Source organism: Dipodomys spectabilis, unplaced genomic scaffold, assembly GCF_019054845.1.
Source record: "Dipodomys spectabilis isolate Male_0828 unplaced genomic scaffold, ASM1905484v1 ptg000772l, whole genome shotgun sequence".
In the NCBI taxonomy this organism is placed as follows: domain Eukaryota; kingdom Metazoa; phylum Chordata; class Mammalia; order Rodentia; family Heteromyidae; genus Dipodomys; species Dipodomys spectabilis.
This window is the reverse complement of record NW_024871449.1, coordinates 80,685-99,233: the sequence shown is the minus strand read 5'-3', so window position 1 is coordinate 99,233 and position 18,549 is coordinate 80,685. Positions and strand designations below refer to the sequence as shown.

The window sequence follows — 18,549 nt, the reverse complement described above, 5'->3', positions numbered from 1 at the left end:
AGCCAACCTGCAGGCCTTCAGTCACACTTTAAGCCTACCAAAACAGACCTGCCCGCGGGGCCTGCTCCAGGAACAGTAGCGTGGCGGAGCTTAGCACGTCTGCTGACTCACAGGACGCTGCAAGCTAACTCTCCACAAGCCCCACAGGCCCGGATTCCTGCAGCCTGGCTGTCATGCCTAGAACCCAGGGTCCTCTGCTGCCCACTGGATGAACACCACCAGATCTCCACCACCTACAACAAAGCCCAGCCCCCTCCGTTCATCCCCAGGGATTCCTAATGGCCTCCAAGACCCATGGCCTGAGGCCTAGGGCAGCACACAGGGGGAAAGGAAGCCTCCCAGCCAGCCTACCTTCCTGTTACCATGGTGGTGAAGCCCAGTTGAGACTGTGGAAGATGCGTCCTGGTTCCAACAGCCTGGTGGATGGAAGCCCAGCATCCTTCCCTGGGCCCCGTGAGTTTCTGGCCAGCCACCAGCCTCCCCGTGGCTGCCAGCCGCCGGGTAGCTGCCTGTCTCCGGAGCTCCCTGAGGCATAGAGCCTTGACAAGCAGTTTCATCCTGCAGTAACAAAGCCGGGCAGGTTTCTGCAAGCACAAGGCTTAGCTCCCGTGTCCCCCGCACCGGCTCAGCCAATGTCCTGATCCTGTCCTGATCCCACACGGGCCTCCCAATCCCACTGGCCTCCTTCTCCCTCTACCCACAGTGAGTCAATGAGTAGGCCGTCTTCCGGAAACAAAGGATGTAAGGAATTCATGACTGGGTCTGAAGTTACATAGCCCAAAGCCACACAACCTGAAGCAGTCACACAGCCCAGCTCTCAGGAGGAAACAGGGATGACGGAAGGAAGAACGGGCACCTTCTGCAGGACAAGGAGGATCGGCCGAGAGCCCCTTCTCCAGCAATGTCAAGTCTCACACAGCTTGCCCATGCCTGGTTTCTGCCCAATAGGAACACAGGTTCTAGCGAGGCCCAACACCTCTCAGTGTTGGCTGTCAGCAGGGCTGGGAGGCTGCCAAGTGGCACAAAGGTCATGGTCCAGCAGGCAGGCTGAGCAAAGGCAGAGGCTGAAGCCATGAGTCAGGTGCCAGGACATCAGAGGAAATGCCAGTCTCTGGTCCTCCCCTTCCTGCCTGGAATTCTGCAGGTAGGGGCTTGTGATGTTTATTCTTTAGAAAACATCAAAGGCAGCCAGGAGTGATGCCTACTAGGGAGACAGAAACAGGAGCTCACTCATGAGTTCAAGGCTAGCCCAGGCAAAGTTAAGGAGAACCAGTATCAAAAATAAAACACACACACACACCATAATAAAAATAAAAATTAAAAAAAAAACACAGGGCTATGGGCCTGGCTCGAGTGGTGGTACACTTGCCTGGCATGGGGGTGGGGGGGGCATCAAAGGCTTACAGATTAGGGGGGAGAGGAAAGAGGAGGAAGAGGAGACAAATCCTCATGTCCCCACCCCGTAGCTTCTAAAACAGTCAGCTGGGAGCCCTCTGGTTTCCCTCTACTCCGAGCTGCTCCCTGCAAGTCAGGCTGCTTTGCAGGAAACCCAGACTGCAGAGCTAGGCACCCATTAACAACTTAGCATCCCCTCAACTGACACATGTCTTTTAAGAACAACCACAGCTACTTAGAAGAAGGAGGCTCAAAGTTCCAGACCAGGGCTGGGAAGGTGGCTTAGTGGTAGAGTGCTCACCTAGCATGTTAAGCCCCAGGACTGGCAAAAAAAAAAAAAAAAGTTCCAGACCAGCCCAGGCAAAAGTTAAGGAGACTGTCTCAAAAACAAGCCAGAAGCCAGGTGCCAGTGGCTCACATCGTAATCCTAGGTGCTCAGGAGGCTGAGTTAGAAGGATCAAGGTTCAAAGCCTGCCCAGGTAACAAAGTCTGTGAGACTCTTATATCTAATTAATCACAGGAAGCTGGAAGTGGCACTGTGGCCAAGTGGTAGAGCGCTTGCCTTGAGCACAAAATGCTTAGGAATACAACACTGGTACTCAGTAGATACTATACTGAAAATGAACACAACTTGGGGACAGAAATGGGAGTGAAAACTGAGAGAGAGTGAAGGAAGAGGTAACACTGTCCAAAAAGAAATGTATTCAGCCAGGTGTATTCATGCCTGTAAGCCCAGATACTCAGGAAGCTAAGACCTGAGACCACAGTTCAAAGCTATGCGTGAACAAGAGTTAAAGTCAGAGAGACTGTTACTTCAACCACCAGAAAACTGGAAGTGGTATTGTGGTTCAAAGTAGTAGAGTGCTAGCCTTGAACAAAAAAGCTCAGGGACAGCACCCAGGCCCCAAGTTCAAGCCCCATCTCTCTCTCTCTCTCTCTCTCTCTCTCTCTCTCTCTCTCACACACACACACACACACACACACACACACACACACACACACAAATAATGTATTCATTATCTGATTTATGAAACGGTAATCCCTCTGTATATCACAATGACTTTTAAACCATGTTTAAGGACAGTGCCCAAGCCCAGAGTTCAAGCCCCTAGACTGGAAGAAAAAAAATGGCCAGAAGCCAGGTGCCAGTATCTCAAGCCTATCATCTTACTCAGAGTCCTGAGATCTGGAGGACTGCAGTTTGAAGCCTGCTCAGGCAGAAAAACTCCTTCTAGACCCTATCTTCTAAAAGGCAACCTCGGGGCTGGGAAGGTGGCTCAGTGGTAGAATGCTTGACTTGCATGCATGAGGCCCAAGGTTCAAATCTTCAGCACCACATAAGCAGAAAAAGCCGGAAGTGGCGCTGCAGCTCAAGCGGTAGAGCACTAGCCTTGAGCTGAAAGAGCTGAGGGGCAGCGCCCAGGCTCAGAGTTCAGGCCCCATGACCGACAAAAATTAATAAATAAATAATAAAAAGCAACCTGACACCAGGCACCAGTGGCTCACGCCTCTAATCCTAGCTGCTCAGGAGACAGAGATCTGAGGATTGTGGTTCAAAGCGAGCCCAGGCAGAAAAATCCCTAGTAGACTCTTATCCCCAGTTAACCACTAAAAACCAGGAGTGGCGCTTTTGACTCAAGCACAAAGAGGTTCAGAGGCAGTGCCCAGGCCTTAACTTAAAGCTCCACAGCCAAGAAATAAAATTAAAAGCAACCAGAGAGCTGGACACCAGTGGCTTGCACCTGTAATCCTAGCTACTCAAGCAGCTGAGATCTTAAGACCACGGCTGAAGAGCAAAAGAGCTCAGGGACACGCCCAGAACCTGAGTTCAAACCCTACAACCAACCAAAATAAAAAACAAAAAATCTGGGCTGGGGATGTAAGTCAGAAGCAGAGAATGTGCTCAGCATCTACAATGCTGATTCAATCCCCAGTACTGCAATAATTAATTAATTTTAAAAAAATACCACACCAGGTGCTAGTGGCTCATGACTGTAATCCTACTTACTCAGGAGGCTGAGATCTGAGGATGGCAGTTTGAAGCCAGCTCAAGCAGGAAAATCTATGAGACTCTTTTTTTTTTGGTCTGGTCATGGGGCCTGAACTCTGGGCCTGGGCGCTGTCTCTCAGCTCTTCAGCTCAAGGCTAGCACTCTACCATTGCAGCCACAGCACCACTTCTGGCTTTTTCGCTTATGTGGTGCTGAGGAATCGAACCCAGGGCCTCATGCATGCAAGGCAAGCGCTCTACCACTGAGCCACCTTCCCAGAACCTCTCTGAGACTCTTATCTCCAATTAATCACCAAAACAAAAAAAAAGTGGTGTTGTGGCTCATGTGGTAGAGTGTTAGCCTTGAGCAAAAAGGAGCTCAGGGACAGCACTCAGGCCCAAAGTTCAAGTGCAATGACTGGCAAAAAAATAAAAATAAAAAAATAATATATACATACATATATATATATATATATAATTAAAAACACGGTCAGTATAGTGGTGCCCACCAATAGGTCTAGCTACTCAGGAGGTTGAGATAGACACATCAGGGATTCAAGGAGTTCAAAGCCAGCCAGGGGAATATAGGGAGGCCTTGTCTCAAAATAAATAAAACCAGGAGCCAACTGAAAACTGGAGGATAAAGATTCAAAACCAGCTGGGCAGAAAAGTCTGAGAAACTATATCTTCAATTAAATAGCAAAAAGCCAAACTGGAGGTATGGCTCAAATGGTACAGTGCAAGCCCTGAACAAAAAAAGCCACGCAAAAGTGCAAGGCCTTGAGTTCAAGCCCCAGTGCTGAAAATAAATAACTCCCATCCAAAACATACATCCAGTGACTGTTGGCATTTCCTTCATTATGTCCTACACCTTTTGAAATCTGCAGGTATAAAACCTCATTCATGTGAGAGACTGAGGATAAGCTCAATCTTCAAGCACCAGTTATAGAGATAAAGCAGCTGGATGGCCAGGGGCTGAAAGGTCACTGGCCAAAGAGGAAGGAGGCACACACGCAGCGAGGCTCAGAGGCACTGTGCTCTTTCATCACGACACCACCAACACCAGATTCCAGAGGAAGCTGCAGGCCCGACCTGAGAAGGACAACTTTGAGGCTAAACGGTACGTGGGCTGAGGGTCCTACACTGCCACAACCAGATGGCCATTTCTCCAAATTTGGGGACCTGGACACTTAACATAAGTACAGTTTATTGTATTTACCACAATTATTATTTTTAATTAAAAATCTTTTAGAAAGCAAGCTTAGAGCTGAGCATGTAGCTCAGTGGTAGAGTGCTTGCCTACCATGTATAAGGCCCAGCATTGTAATAAATACAAACACACACAAACACAAACACACACACACACACAATTATCAGTTAGGTATTGGTAGCTTACATCTGTAATCCTATCTACTCAGAAAGTCAAAATCTGGGGGTGGTAGTTCAAAGCCAACCTAGACAGACAAACTTGTGAAGCTCTTATTTCCAATTAACCAGCAAAAAGCTGGAAGCAGAGGGTTGGCTGAAGTGACAGAGCACAGGCTTGAATGAAAAAGCCAATCAAGCCAGATGCTGGTGGCTCACACCCGTAATCCTAGCTACTCCAGAGGCTGAGATATGAGGATTGCCATTCAAAGCCAGCCTGGGCAATAAAATCTACGAGACTCTTATCAGCAATAAACAACTGAGAAAAAGCTGGAACTGGCCCTGTGGCTCAAGTGGTAGAGTGCTAGCCTTGAACAAAAGCAGCTCAGGGACAGAGTACAGAGTTCAAGCACCAGGAAGGAAGGAGGGAAGGAGGGAAGAAGGGAAGGAGGGAAGGGAAGGAAGAAAGGAAGGGAAGGAGGGAGGGAGGGAGGAAAAGAAAGAGAAAAAGCCAATCAATAATGCAATGCCCAGAGTTCAAGCCCTAGTGCCAACATATGCACAACCACATACACACAGAAGCAATGCAGCTAGGTTGGTTTCTCAAAATCAGATTCTATGAAGTTGGATTACAGCTGTTCACACCTGTAATCCTAGCTACTCAGGAGGCTGAGATCTAAGGATCACAGATCACAGCAGGGTGCCAGTGGCTCATGCCTGTAAACCTAGCTACTCAGGAGGCCGAGACCTGAGGATCACGGTTCAAAGCCAGCCCAGGCAGGAAAGTCCGTGAGACTCTTATCTCCAATTAACTACCAGAAAACTGGAAGTGGCGCTGTGGTTCAAGTGGTAGAGCACTCATCTTGAGCAGAAGAGCTGAGGGACAGAACCCAAGCCCAGAGTTCAAGCCTCACAACCGACAGAAGAAAAAAAAAGAAACAGAAGAAAATAATGCCAGGAGCTGGTGGCTCACTCTTGTAAACCTAGCTACTCAGTAGGCTGAGATCTGAGGATGATGGTTTAAATCAGCCCCCGCAGGAAAGTCTGTGAGACTCGTATCTCCAATTAATCAGCAAAAAGCTGAAAGTAGAGCTGTGGCTCAACTGGCAGAGCAATAGCCTTGAGTGAAAACCACAAGGACAGCCGGGCACCAGTGGCTCACGCCTGTAATCCTAGCTATTCAGGAGGCTGAGATCTGAGGATCCGGGTTCAAAGCCAGCCCGGGCAACGAAAGTCCATGAAACTCTTATCTCCAAGAAACCACAAGAAAACCAGAAGTGGTGCTGTGGCTCAAGCGGTAGAGCACTGCCCTGAGCTGAAAGCTGAGGGACAGTGCCCAAGCCCAGAGTTCAAACCTCACAACCGACCAAAAAAAAAAAAAAAAAAGCACAAGGACAGCTTCCAGGCCCTGAGTTCAAGCCCCAGGACTGGCACACACACAAAAACAGTAGTAGTCTGGGGTCGTGGTTTAGTGTTTGGCTAGTACATGTGAGACTCTGGGTTCAATACCCAGTACCATAAAGCTGGGGGGGGGGGGGGTACTAGCAATTCTCAATGAATTTTACTATTATCACCAGATTTTTTTTGTTTTGTTTTAGATATACCAGACTAACCTGGCACCACTTGGGCTCAAGTGATCCCCCCACCTCAAATCAACTTCAGGCTCTGGAGTAGCTGGTACTACAAGCTAAAAGTCCATCTTGCCCTGCTTTCCAGGGACTCCTCATAAGTGTTATGAAATCTGGGTTTTGTTGGCCCATTACTAAAAAGTGGTTTACACGCAGAAACTCTATAATGATCAGCAGCTTTCCCAGTGGTTTAGGTGTAAGCAGTTCCAAGGACTGGTGGCCACATCAGCCCCTCCCCAGGACCCCTTAAGAGATGAGAGGCCCAGACACCTGCAGGGTCACCCCTGGTGGTGGTCCACCTAGAGAAGTTCCACCTGCAGACCAGTGGGTCCTGGGAGGAAGGGAGATTGATACCTGAATGACACCTGGGAGCTGGGCAGGTGCAGGTACTAAGGCAGGGTCATATCAAGCTTCCTGATGATTTAATAGGGTGAGGCTTGACAGTGGCCAGGCACAGCCCTCCTCTATTGCAGGCCCTCCAAGCTACAAAGATCCCATCTTCACCAGGAACTCCATCCTGCACCAAGCAAGCTTTCATGACTTCCAAAATGCCATCTAGGTTGGTTTCTCAAAATCAGATCCTATGAAGCTGGGAGCTGGTGCTCACACCTGTAATCCTAGCTACTCAGGAGGCTGAGATCTGAGGATCATAGTTCAAAGCCAGCCCAGGCAGTAAAGTCCATGGGACTCATCACTGGAATTGGCGCTGTGGCTCAACTGCTACAGCACTAGCCTTGAGCTGAAGAGCTGAGGGACAGCGCCCAGGCCCAGAGTTCAAGCCCCATGACCAAAAAAAAAAAAAATCAGATCCTATGTTTTCATCAATTCCATTGTAAAGTCAAAGACAACGCTGCTGGGTGCTAGAGGATCAAGCCTGTAATCTTAGTTACTCAGAAGACTAAGATATGAGGATCAAGGTTCAAAGATGGTCCTAGGCAGAAAACTCCATGAGACTCTTATCTCCAATTTGCCACAAAAAAACTGGAAGTGAAACTGTGGCTCAAATGGTAGAGCACTAGCCCTGAGCACAAAAGCTCAGGAACAGTGAGTGCCCAGGCCCTGAGTTCAAGCCCCAGGATGGGCACACAAACACACAAATAAGGTTCCAATGATTAAAGGTGTAGCTCAGGTGGTAAAGCACTAGCCAATGAGCAAAAGCATCAGATACCAAGTTTGAGCCCTGGTCTCGGATGTCAGGGTGGTGTTCTGGCCCTGGTCTTGGGATGGGGTGGAATTCTGAGTCCTGGTCTTGGGGTGGGGTAGAGTTCTAAGCCCTGGTCTTGGATGTGGGTGTGGGGTTCTGAGCCCTGGTCTTGGGGTGGGGGTGAGGTTCTGGGCCCTAGTCTTGGGGTGGGGTTCTGGGTCCTGGTCTTGGGGTGGGGGTGGGATTCTGGACCCTGGTCTTGGGGTGGGGGTGGAGTTCTGGACCCTGGTCTTGGGGTTGAGGTGAGGTTCTGAGCCCTTGTCCTGGGGTAGGGGTGGGGTTCTGGGCCCTGGTCTTGGGGGTGGGGGTGGGGTTCTAGACCCTGGTCTTGGGGTGGGGGTGTGGTTCTGGGCCCTGGTCTTGGGGTGGGGGGTTCTGAGCCCTGGTCTTGGGGTATGGTAGGGTTCTGAGCTCTGATCTTGGGGTGAGGTGGAGTTCTGGGCCCTGGTTTGGGGTGGGGTGGAGTTCTGAACCCTGGTCTTGGGGGTGGGGGTGGGGTTCTGAGCCCTAGTCTTGGGGGTGGAGGTGGGGTTCTGGGCCCTGGTGTTGGATGTGGAGTTCCAAGGCCATGCCACCTGGGCAGCCTCACACTAAGATCCAGGCCCCCTCCATGGGCACAGCTGTTTGAGGACTGTCTCTTTCGGGTGGATCAAAAGGAAGAGGAGACATGACCCACATGGGCCTGATAGTCCAAAGTTCTGGTTCTCAAGGGTTTCCTTTTGCATTTGCATGTGCTGGAAACAAGACAAAGCTCATCAGTTATCAATCGTTACAAAACCCAAACAGCCACTCAACTGCCTTCACTCTACAACACGAAAGCCAAGGAGTGAGGTTAAGGCGTGGAGGCCACGGCAACCTGTGAGAGCTGGGGTGGGAACACAGGGCGCTGCCCTCCTGGGCCCGTGTCCCACCTCACAGAGCACTTCCCATGTTGCTGCCTGGGCAGCAAGAGAATGAGGGCATGGGGAGGTTAAGCGGCAGACTTCAGGTCACTGAGCCACCAAGGGGCAGAGGACAAATTCACCCCAAGCCCAAGACTGCAGAGCCACCTGTTCCCACAGCCCACACCTGCCTCCGAAGCCCCAGACCTCCAACGGCTGCTGAAGTGACAGCACATGGCCACCTGACTCTAGGATGACAGGAACGCTGCATCCTTGCTCTGGGAGACTGTGCCCTCTCAACAGACTAAACTTTCCACTTGTCCCAGCGCTTTGCTCCTTGGAGGTATCAGGTGGAATCTTGTTAAATTCATGGCGCTCTCGGATGTGCTAGGCCAGGAGGCTCTTCTTTCAGTGAGGGCATAGGCTCAGGTGTCCTTAAAGGGCTCCTCACCCTGGCAAGGCCCATTCTCCAGTGTTCTGGAGTCCCTCTGGGTCAAGCACAGGAGTCCACAGCCCTCTTCAGGGCTCCCCCTCCCTTGGCAGTCATGCTCTGCCCCAGGGGCTCACCTCAGCCAGGAATCCTAGTCATGAGTAACAACAGCAAGAGGCAGTAAGACAAGGGACACACTAGATGGCAGTGGCTCACGCCTGTAATCCTAGCTACTCAGGAAAACTGAGGACTGAGGACTGAAGTTCCATGGCAACCCAGGAAAGTCCATGAGAAAAAGCCAGAAGAGGTGCTATGGCTCAAGTGGCAGAGTTTAGAAACAATGCCCAAGAAGGAAGGAGGGAGGGAGAAAGGCAGGGAGGAAACCAGGCACTGGTGGCATATCCTACTCAGGAAGCTGAGATCTGAGGATTATAGTTCAAAGCCAGCCTGAGCAGAAAGTCCAGGAGACCCTTATCTCCACTTAGCTACTAAAAATCAAGCAGGGGGGGCTGGGAAGGTGGCTCAGTGGTAGAGCACTTGCCTTGCATGCATGAGGCCCTGGGTTCGATTCCTCAGCACCACATAAGCAGAAAAAGCCGGAAGTGGGGCCGAGGCTCAAGTGGTAGAGCACTAGTCAACAGCTGAAGAGCTGAGGGACAGCGCCCACACCCAGAGTTCAGGCCCCACGACCAACAAAAAAAAATAAAATATAAAACAAGCAGAAGAGCCAGGTGACAGTGGCTCAAACCTGTAATTTTAGCTATTCAGGAGGCTGAGATCTGCTTATTGTGGTTTGCAGCTAGACCAGACAGTGGAAAGTCTGTGAAACTCTGTCAGTTGTGGGACAAAACTCTGGGCCTAGGCACTGTCCCTGAACTTCTTCACTCAAGGATAGTAGCATTCTACCACTTTAAGCCACAATGCCACTTCCAGTTTTCTTGTGGTTAACTGGAGTTAAGAGTCTCAAGGGGACTTTTCTGCCTGGCTGGCTTTGCAGTCCTCAGATCTCAGCCTCCTAAGCAGCTAGGATTAGAGGAGTGAGCCACCAGCACTCAACCCATGATACTCTTATCTCCAATTAACCACCAAAAAGCCAGAAGTAGAGCTGTGGCTCAAGTGGTAGAGCACCAGCCTTGAGTGAATAAAGCTAAAGAATGGTGCCTAGACTTCGAGGTCAAGCTCCAATATTGGTACAAAAAAAAAAGCACAGAGATGCTTATGGATGGATGGGCATGTCTAAAGCGACAAATATTCATCGGCTACTAGAAGCTAGCTGAAAAAGAGACAAAATGGACAGAAATCTGCAGGATTTTATCAGTATTTTCTTCATTTGAGAACATGAAATAAAGAACACTGCATCCGGAAACAGAGACATTGGAATCAAGCTGCCCCCACAGCTCTCCAGAGATGGACAGCCTTATTGAATTACTCAGTTTTCCAGAAACCTTCATTTCCGCCTCTACACAGCAAGAAGGTGAAGGACTTTCCGATCCAGCCTCCCAGAGAAGCTGAGCAAACCAAATAGGGTGAGATGTGTATAAACAAGCTCATTAAGCCAAAGGTCCCCACCCCAGGAATCACCTACCTCCAAACATCATCGCCTTGCATTACTTTTGGGGGTAAGGCCCCAATTGAGCCTTACACAGGTAAGAACAGCCACAGAGAGGCAATAAGGAAGCAGCAAACAGAGCAGGAATTCCTTCAGAGATCATTTCCTCTCTCTGGAAAGGTGAAAACTGACCTGAAGGTCAAGAAATGACCTCTGCCGGGTCAAAATGTGGACTTGGAAACAAGGAGCTGTATTTATGCAGACACATATATATGTAATGTGTACACGTGTGCGTGTGTACACATATGCATGGCTGGCCTTCCAGAAAGGGCACCACAGCCACAGCACAGTGACATGGCGTGGGTCCAAGGGCAGTGCGATGCCCAAGCTCCAAACTGACCGTGGATGTTGGTCGCCAGGCAGGAGGGACCCCATGCAGGCCACTGTGCCCACACTCGCGGTTCTTTCTTAGTACATGCACAAATGCCAGCTCGCGTCTGCTTCTGATCCTGCCAGAGGAGCCGCAGGATAACCTTGAGGCTGCCCTCCCCACCACCTCTGGGAGGGGAGCCTGCTCATCTTCTACCTCCAGCTTCCTCTGGGGGCCGGGTCTATCTGAGCAGGGCCAGGTGGGGGGAGGCCCGGGCATGGCGGGCACATGAGAGCATCCGTTTCCCCTATTGTGTGAAACACCTCCAGGCCCAATGACCCACGCCTTTCTTCTCGAGGGAGAGGCCGCGTTCTCGGTTCTCGCTTTCAGCCCCGGATTTCCCCATCACCCGGGCGGTGCGCGCGAGGCCCGGCGGCCCTGCGGCCCTTCCCCCGGGGCGCGCACCCGCGTCAGCGAGCCGGGCTCCGGGCACCTGCCCCGCACCTCCGCCGGCGGAGGCCGAGGCCTGGCGCGGGGAGGCCCCCGCGGGGCGCTGGTCCGCCGGCGCACGGCCCGCCACCATCACCACCTCCCGTCGCGGGCCGCTGGCACGGCCCGGCTTTCCCGAACCGGACCGCGGTCACCGCGGCCGCCGCCCTTGGGATGCGGCCAGGAAGCCGAGGGGCGGAGCCGCCCGGGCCGCAGCATCGCCGGGCGCATCCCGGCTGCGGCGGGCCGGCCGGCGGGCGGGCGGCGGGCCGGGCGGTGAGGTGGGCCGGGGGCCCGCCCGGCGCGGCCCGGGGTGCGGAAGGGCAGGGACCGGGGTGGCGCCGGCGGGCGGGGGCCGCGGGCCCGCGGGAGTCGGGGGCCGCATGGCCCGGCGGGCCGTTGTCTTACCGGCAGATCTGGATGGCGGATGGCGTCTCGGCGTCGGGGCCGGACATGCTGGCGGCGGCGGCGGCGGCGGCGGTGGCGGCCTGAGGTGGCGGGAGCCGAACGCAGGTGTCCGTCAGGCCCGGCGCGGAATGAATGAGCCCGGGCGGCGCCATGGAGGGGGAGGGCGGGGGCGGGGCCATGGCGCCGGAGAGGCGGGGCCTGCGCGCCGGGGGCGAATCGCGCGCCGCCTCCCCGCGCTCGCCCCGCCCCCGCGCTCGCCCCGCCCCGCTCCCCTCCCCGCGAGACGCCAAGGCCGCTGGCGCCGGCGCAGCCGTCCGATTCCGGGTCGGCCGCGGGAGCGCCGCTTCCAGAAGGTTCGGTGGCGGTTGCGCGGCGCGGGCGACGGTGGGAAGCCGGCGCGTGGCCGCGGCCCGATCCCCCTCAGGGCTGGCCGGCCGGCCGAGTCGCGGAGCCCCCGGGGCGCGTGCGCTGCCTCCGCCGGGGCCGAGCTGGTGCGGGGCGTTCCCGGCGCCCGCGCAGCGATTCGCTGCCCGCCGGGGCCGGGGCCGGATGAGGTCACCGCGGAGCCCGGGCTCGGGCCGGCCCCCGCGAGAGCCGCCTTCCCGGTCCCCGCGCCGTCCAAGGACACCCCGGGGCGCCCGCCGGGCCCGGGGTGCTGTGCGGCCCCGAGATGCAGCTCCGCCAAGTCGGGGTGCGGCCCCGGGATGCAGTCTAATCCCGCCAAGTCGGGGTGCGGCCCCGGGATGCAGTCCAGTCCCGCTAAGTCGGGGTGCGGCCCCGGGATGCAGTCCAGTCCCGCTAAGCCGGGGTGCAGCCCCCAGGATGCAGTCCAGTACTGCTAAGTCGGGGTGCAGCCCCCAGGATGCAGTCCAGTTCTGCTAAGTCGGGGTGCGGCCCCGGGATGCAGTCCAGTCCCGCTAAGTCGGGGTGCGGCCCCGGGATGCAGTCCAGTCCCATCAAGTCAGGGTGCGGCCCCGGGATGCAGCTCTAAGCTGGGGTGCGGACCCCAGGATGCAGTCTAGTCCGGCTAAATCGGGGTGCAGACCCAGGGATGCAAGCCCCGATCAGAATCACAAATAATACTGAAAGGAGGGAACTGCGGTCGGCTGCTCCGACGCGCAGTGTGGAGAAATTTTTTTCTGCCTTGTGAGATTGAACATTTTTTTCCCAATTTTCTAGGGAGCATAGACGTGACTAATAAAATTATACAGTGGCTCACGCCTGTCAGCCATTCAGGAGACAGATCTGAGGATGGAGGTTCAAAGCCAGCTTAGGCAGGAAGAGACTCTTAACTCCAATGGCTTTTTGGTGAAAAAGCCGTAGGTGGTGCTGTGGCTCAAGTGGTAGAGCACCAGCCTTGAGTACAGAGACAGGGTCCAGGCCCTGAGTTCAAGCCCCACAACCAGCACAAACAAAACATAAAGGAATAAAGGCCTACTGAAGTCACGACCCAATGCAGACAGACCAACCCATGTAGGTTCTGAAGAAGCTGTCACTCCCACGGATCTGCAACACCTGGCACCAGTTTGATTTGGGGGTGGTTTGAGGTTACCCTAACATAGTTTTGTTGTGGGGCGGTGGGAGGGATAAAGTTCAGTGTTGCAGAACTGCCTACCTTGCTGTAGCTCCTGACTTCTTTACCTAGCTCCGTCTAGAGCTATCAATCTAGTTAATAAACACAGACTTCCCCATGGGTCCTGAAACAGGAACTAGCAAACTAACCAGGTTTGGGGCTTTAGGCAAAGCATTTTTTTTTTTATAAATGAGTAACAACACTCACCTACTAAACCAAGGTGTGGTTGTTTAATAAATTAGGGGGGTTAGCTGAGAGGTATGGTCATTTACACTTCTAATCCCACCTACTTGGGAGGCAGAAGTGCAGAAAATGGAAGTGCTGTGTCCAACTGCAGCAAACAGACTTCAAAGATCAGTACATGCTGGCACTACTAGCTCATATGTGTGATTCTAGCTGCTCAGGAGGCTGAGATCTAAGGTTTCTGTTTCCAAGCCAGCCTGGGGGAGGCAAGCCTATGAGTCTCACCTCCAGTTAACCAGGATGAACCTGGAAGTGGAGGTATGACTCTAGCCTTGAGCAGGGAAAAGCTAAGGTAGGACTCAGCAAGAAGCCCTGAGTTCAAGCCCAAGCAATCCCAAACTTGGTGGGACAGGGGGGGTGGGGGGAGTGAGTAATTTTTTTTTCCTCTTTGTTCTGTGAGTTGCAAAGTTCTGTTTCCCGTCAAAGGCCACCTCCCCCCCCCCCCATAGTAAATGCAAAGTAAGCATTTACTGAAGCCCTGCCCTGTTTGTACAGGTGTGCTCAACCAAGTAAGGTCTCTTCTAAAAGGGAAAATCAGCTGGGAGCCAGCAGCTCACACCTATACTCAGGAGGTTGATCTGAGGATTACAGTGCAAAGACAGCCAAGGTATACAAATCCCAGAGACTCTTCTCTCCAGTTAACCAGCAAAAAAACTGGAAGTAGAGGTATAGCTCAAGTGGTAAATCACCAGCCTTGGGGGGTGGGGAGGCCAGGACAGCCAGGTGCTGGTGGCTCACACCTGTCATCCTAGCTACTTAGAAGGCTGAGATCTGAGAATCATGGTTCAAAGCCAGCCCGGGCAGGAAAGTCTGTGAGACTCTTATCTCCAATAAACCACTAGAAAACCGGAGGTGGCGCTGTGGCTCAAGCAGCAACACTCGTCTTGAGCTGAAGAGCTGAGGGATAGTGCCCAGGCTCAGAGTTCAAGCCCTAAGACCACCACCAACAACAAAACAAAAACAGATTTCCAGGCCTGATACTGGAGACAGAGAGAGGGAGGGGAGGGGGAAGGAGTGAGGGGGAAGGAGGGAAGGGGAAAGAGAGGGAGGAGGAGAGAGAGGGAGGGAGGGAGAGAGAGAAAGAATGTAAAGGCTTGGACTGCTAGACTGGAAAGGTAGGTAGCTTAAGAAAGCCAGTTGTGGCCAGGAGCCCATGGCTCACGCCTGTAATCCTTGCCTCTCCCCTCTTAGCCCGATCATTTTATGTATCTAAAGATGGAATATGAAGGATTGATCCCCCTCCATCCTATTGTCCCAGGCCCATACAGATGCCAGGCAAAATCCCAGGTACGAATGAACTTGTTTGAAGTGCAGGCAGGGAAATCCACCCGAGCCCAGCTGTAAACATTCCATTGTGGGACCAACTGAAAGGCCCCCACCTTCCTTGACCTAGTGGCTTTTTCATGAACCTCTGCCTCCTTGCTCAGACCTTCTATAAAACCCCAGCTCCTATCCCAACTCTCTAGTACAACCTCCAAACCCGCGGGAAGGTCTGTCCCTTGCTGTCCTCAATAAACAGCCTGTTCCTTTTCTGTTCTTCTCCATTTTCCCAACACTAGCCACTCAGGAGGCTGAGATTTGAGGATCACGGTTCAAAGCCAGCCAGAGCAGGAAAGTCCCCGTGAGACTCCAATTAACCACCAGAAAACCAGAAGTGGCGCTGTGGCTCAAGTGGTAGAGCACTAGCCTTGAGCTGAAGAGCTGAGGGACAGTGCCCAGACCCAGAGTTCAAGCCTCAGGACCAACCGAAAAAAAAAGAAAGAAGAAAAGAAAGCTAGCCAGTTATGAGTGAAAAGGCTAAGGGAGAATGTAAGGCTCAGAGTTCAAGCCTGGGGACTGCCACAGCTCCTCCTGACATGCTTCCTGAGGCTTCCATTTTCCCTGGCAGGAGACCTTGGGCAAGGTGAGGACCCAGTGGTCATTTCTTGTGGTCTTCATGGAAGACCCCCTCATCGCTGGGTTATCCTTGAATGATGTGGGAACCGTTCAGAGCCAAAACCTGACCGGGAGACCAGAAAATCTGACTGCGCCCACAGACTACGCTAGAGAAAGCCCTCTGCCACAGGGATGCTCCCAGAAAGTTAAACATTCAATAATCTGCTCCTTTCCAGAGGGAGGAGGGAACAAAAGAGAGAGATGTGGAATGACCCTTGAACCTTTGGTGAAGGCTTGGCTACCCCTTGACTTGAGACAGCATCTGTCCATGTCCCTCAATTTATAGCCCCGCTGATGGCACAGGACCAGGGGAGATAACACTCAACACTGGATGTTACTGAGTCCTGATTACACAGAGAAAGCCATGCTCCAGACTTGCTCATGAAGCTGCTGCTTCTAAGTCTGCAGGGGAGGGGAAGGGGAAGGCATGGGCCTTGGTGCTAAAAACTTGCTGAGCGGATACACAGAGCTGCTCTCCCGTCACACCCGCTCACTTGCTCTTTGCAGCTTATTTTCTGCTTTCTTCTCATGCAGCTAGGCCACTTTTTTTTTTTTTGGGTCCGGTCGTGGGGCTTGAACTCTGGGCCTGGGCGCTGTCCCTCAGCTCTTCAGCTCAAGGCTAGCGCTCTACCACTTGAGCCACAGCGCCACTTCTGGCTTTTTTTTTTTTTTTTTTTTGTCTTTTCTTTTTTGGTACTGGGGATCGAACCCAGGACATTGAACTTGCTAGGCAAGTGCTTTGCCACTGAGCTACATCCCAGCCCACTTCTGGCTTTTTTTGCTGAGGAACTGAACCCAGGGCCCTGGCCTGTCCCCAAAACCCAGGTCCCAATATATTCTTACCTGTCCTGACCCCTGCTCCTACTTCCCTGACATCCCCCCGTCTCCCCATCATAGCACACTGCAACTCCATCCCCTAGCCCAAGCTAAGAACTCAGGTCATCATGGGTCTGAGTGTTAGGTCTTGAACTCAGGGTCATGAATTCACTGGGCTTACTCTCTCATACCTGGTACTCAACCACCTGGGCAAAACCTCCAGTCTGGATTTTTGCAGCCTATTTTGGAAATGGAGTCTTGTGGGTCTTTCTGCCCAGGTTTGCCTCAAACCAAGATCCTTCAGGTCTCAGTCTCCTGAATAGCCACAAGTACCTTGATTCCCTTCTTTTTCTCACATCCCTCGTCCAAACACATTCTATACACTGCACTCAGAGTTAATCTAAGATCTGAGTTCTTGTCACTGGCACTTCAAGAATATGTTCACCGGTGGTTCATGCCTATAATCCTAGCCACTCAGGAGGCTGAGATCTGAGGATCATGGTTTGAAGCCAGCCCTGGCAGAAAAGTCCTGATGTGAGACTCTTATTTCCAATTAACCACTCAAAAACAATAGAAGTAGGGCTGTGGTAGTGGAAGTGGTAGGCTCAAAGTGGTAAAGCGGTAGCCTTATCAAAAAGAGCTCAGGGCAGGGCGCTGGTGGCTCACGCCTGTAATCCTAGCTACTCAGGAGGCTGAGATCTGAGGATCGCGGTTCAAAGCCAGCCCGGGCAGGAGAGACCGTGAGACTCCTATCTCCAATAAACCACCAGAAAACCGGAAGTGGCCCTGTAGCTCAAGTGGTAGAGCGCTCGCCTTGAGCTGAAGAGCTGAGGGACAGCGCCCAGGCCCAGAGTTCAAGCCCCACGACCGACAAAAAAAAAAAAAAAGAGCTCAGGGACAGAGTCCAGGCCCCAAGTTCAAGCCCCAGAACTGACCAAAAAAAAGTTGAATGTGTTCACATCCACACCCACACTTCTGACCTCATCTGCTCATACAGAGGCTCTGGCTCCCTGGTAGTCCTGGGTATGTCAGACACGCCCCCCAGGGCCTGCGCACATGCTCTGTCCTCTGCCTGGGCCACTCCTAATGAGGCTTTCCCCATACTCTGTTATGCCAAGGTCACAGAACTCCCCGCAAGAAGACCACCGAGAGTCAGATTCTACAGCTATTTAAACGGGCTGCAGCTCGGGCCTTGTCCTACACTCCAACACAGTGGAGCCCAGGAGGAGAGCCCCGAGCTAAGGATTTGCAGGTCTTATAAAGGCACACAATCAACCAGGTGTTTGGATTACCACCACGTGTTGCTTTGCTAGACAGAAACAAGCAACAAGTGGTCACTGCCTCAAACTTTAACCTTTCATTCCCCCCCCTTGACTTATGGTCCTGAGCCACAATCTTGTGGCTCTGGCCCAAAACTAAACTCCAATAGCTCTTGATCTTGAACGAGTATAACAATTAGTCCATTTTTCTTTTCTTGAGGCGTATGTGGGGTGGTTGGGCAGGATGCTTGGAGACTTCCAATGTTTCCCCACAGTAGTCCAGGGCAAAGGGGTCAGCCGGTCTGGCGTGGGAGCAGTGGATCCAAGTAGCAATGCCGTCCACCTTAAGGGCAGTGGGTGTAGCCAGTAGCACCATGTAAGGTCCCTTCCACCGTGGTTCCAGAGATCTCAAGTTGTGCCTTTGAACAAACACCCAGTCCCCTGGTTTAAACGAATGGGGGGTAGGAATAGAAGCAGAATCATATAATGTTCTAAGCTGGGGCCACATACTCTTATGCACCAGCTGTAAATAGTCAAGCTTACACAGAAATTCAGTATCATCCAAATCAGCGAGCAATTCAGTCTGAAGGCTAGGGATAATGGGTGGAGGGTGTCCATACATTATTTCAAAAGGAGTAAAGCCAAGCGGATAGGGTGAATTTCTTATTCTAAACAAGGCAAAAGGTAGGAGCGATACCCAGTCTGCGCCAGTCTCCAAAGCCAATTAGTTAAGGTCTCTTTTAGAGTCCAATTCATTCTTTCTACCTGCCCTGAACTCTGGGGTCTATAAGCACAGTGCAATTTCCAATCCGTCCCCAGTGCCGCGGCTATTCTCTGACTTACTTTTGTTTTTTGTTGTTTTTTTTTGGGTCCCGTCGTGGGGCCTGAACTCTGGGCCTGAGCGCTGTCCCTCAGCTCTTCAGCTCAAGGCTAGCGCTCAACCACTTGAGCCACAGCGCCACTTCCGGCTTTTTTTCTTTTTGCTTATGTGGTACTGAGGAATCGAACCTAGGGC

At 52.6% G+C, this 18,549-nt stretch overlaps 1 protein-coding gene across 3 annotated transcripts in view; it reads right to left on the bottom strand.

Annotated features, from left to right (window-relative positions):
• The window catches only part of Acot7 (acyl-CoA thioesterase 7), a 94,002-nt gene extending 82,046 nt beyond the window's left edge, over nt 1-11,956 (bottom strand). The window contains exon 1 of one of the 3 annotated variants that reach the window (XM_042672802.1): nt 11,709-11,956. In XM_042672802.1, coding sequence (XP_042528736.1) covers nt 11,709-11,887 — 179 coding nt within the window. In that variant the 5' untranslated portion in view covers nt 11,888-11,956. Of the gene's footprint in view, nt 1-351; nt 642-856; nt 925-11,708 lie in introns of those variants that run through there. The other 2 variants (XM_042672806.1, XM_042672801.1) reach the window with 2 other exon arrangements.
• Between the last annotated feature and the right edge of the window lie 6,593 nt (nt 11,957-18,549).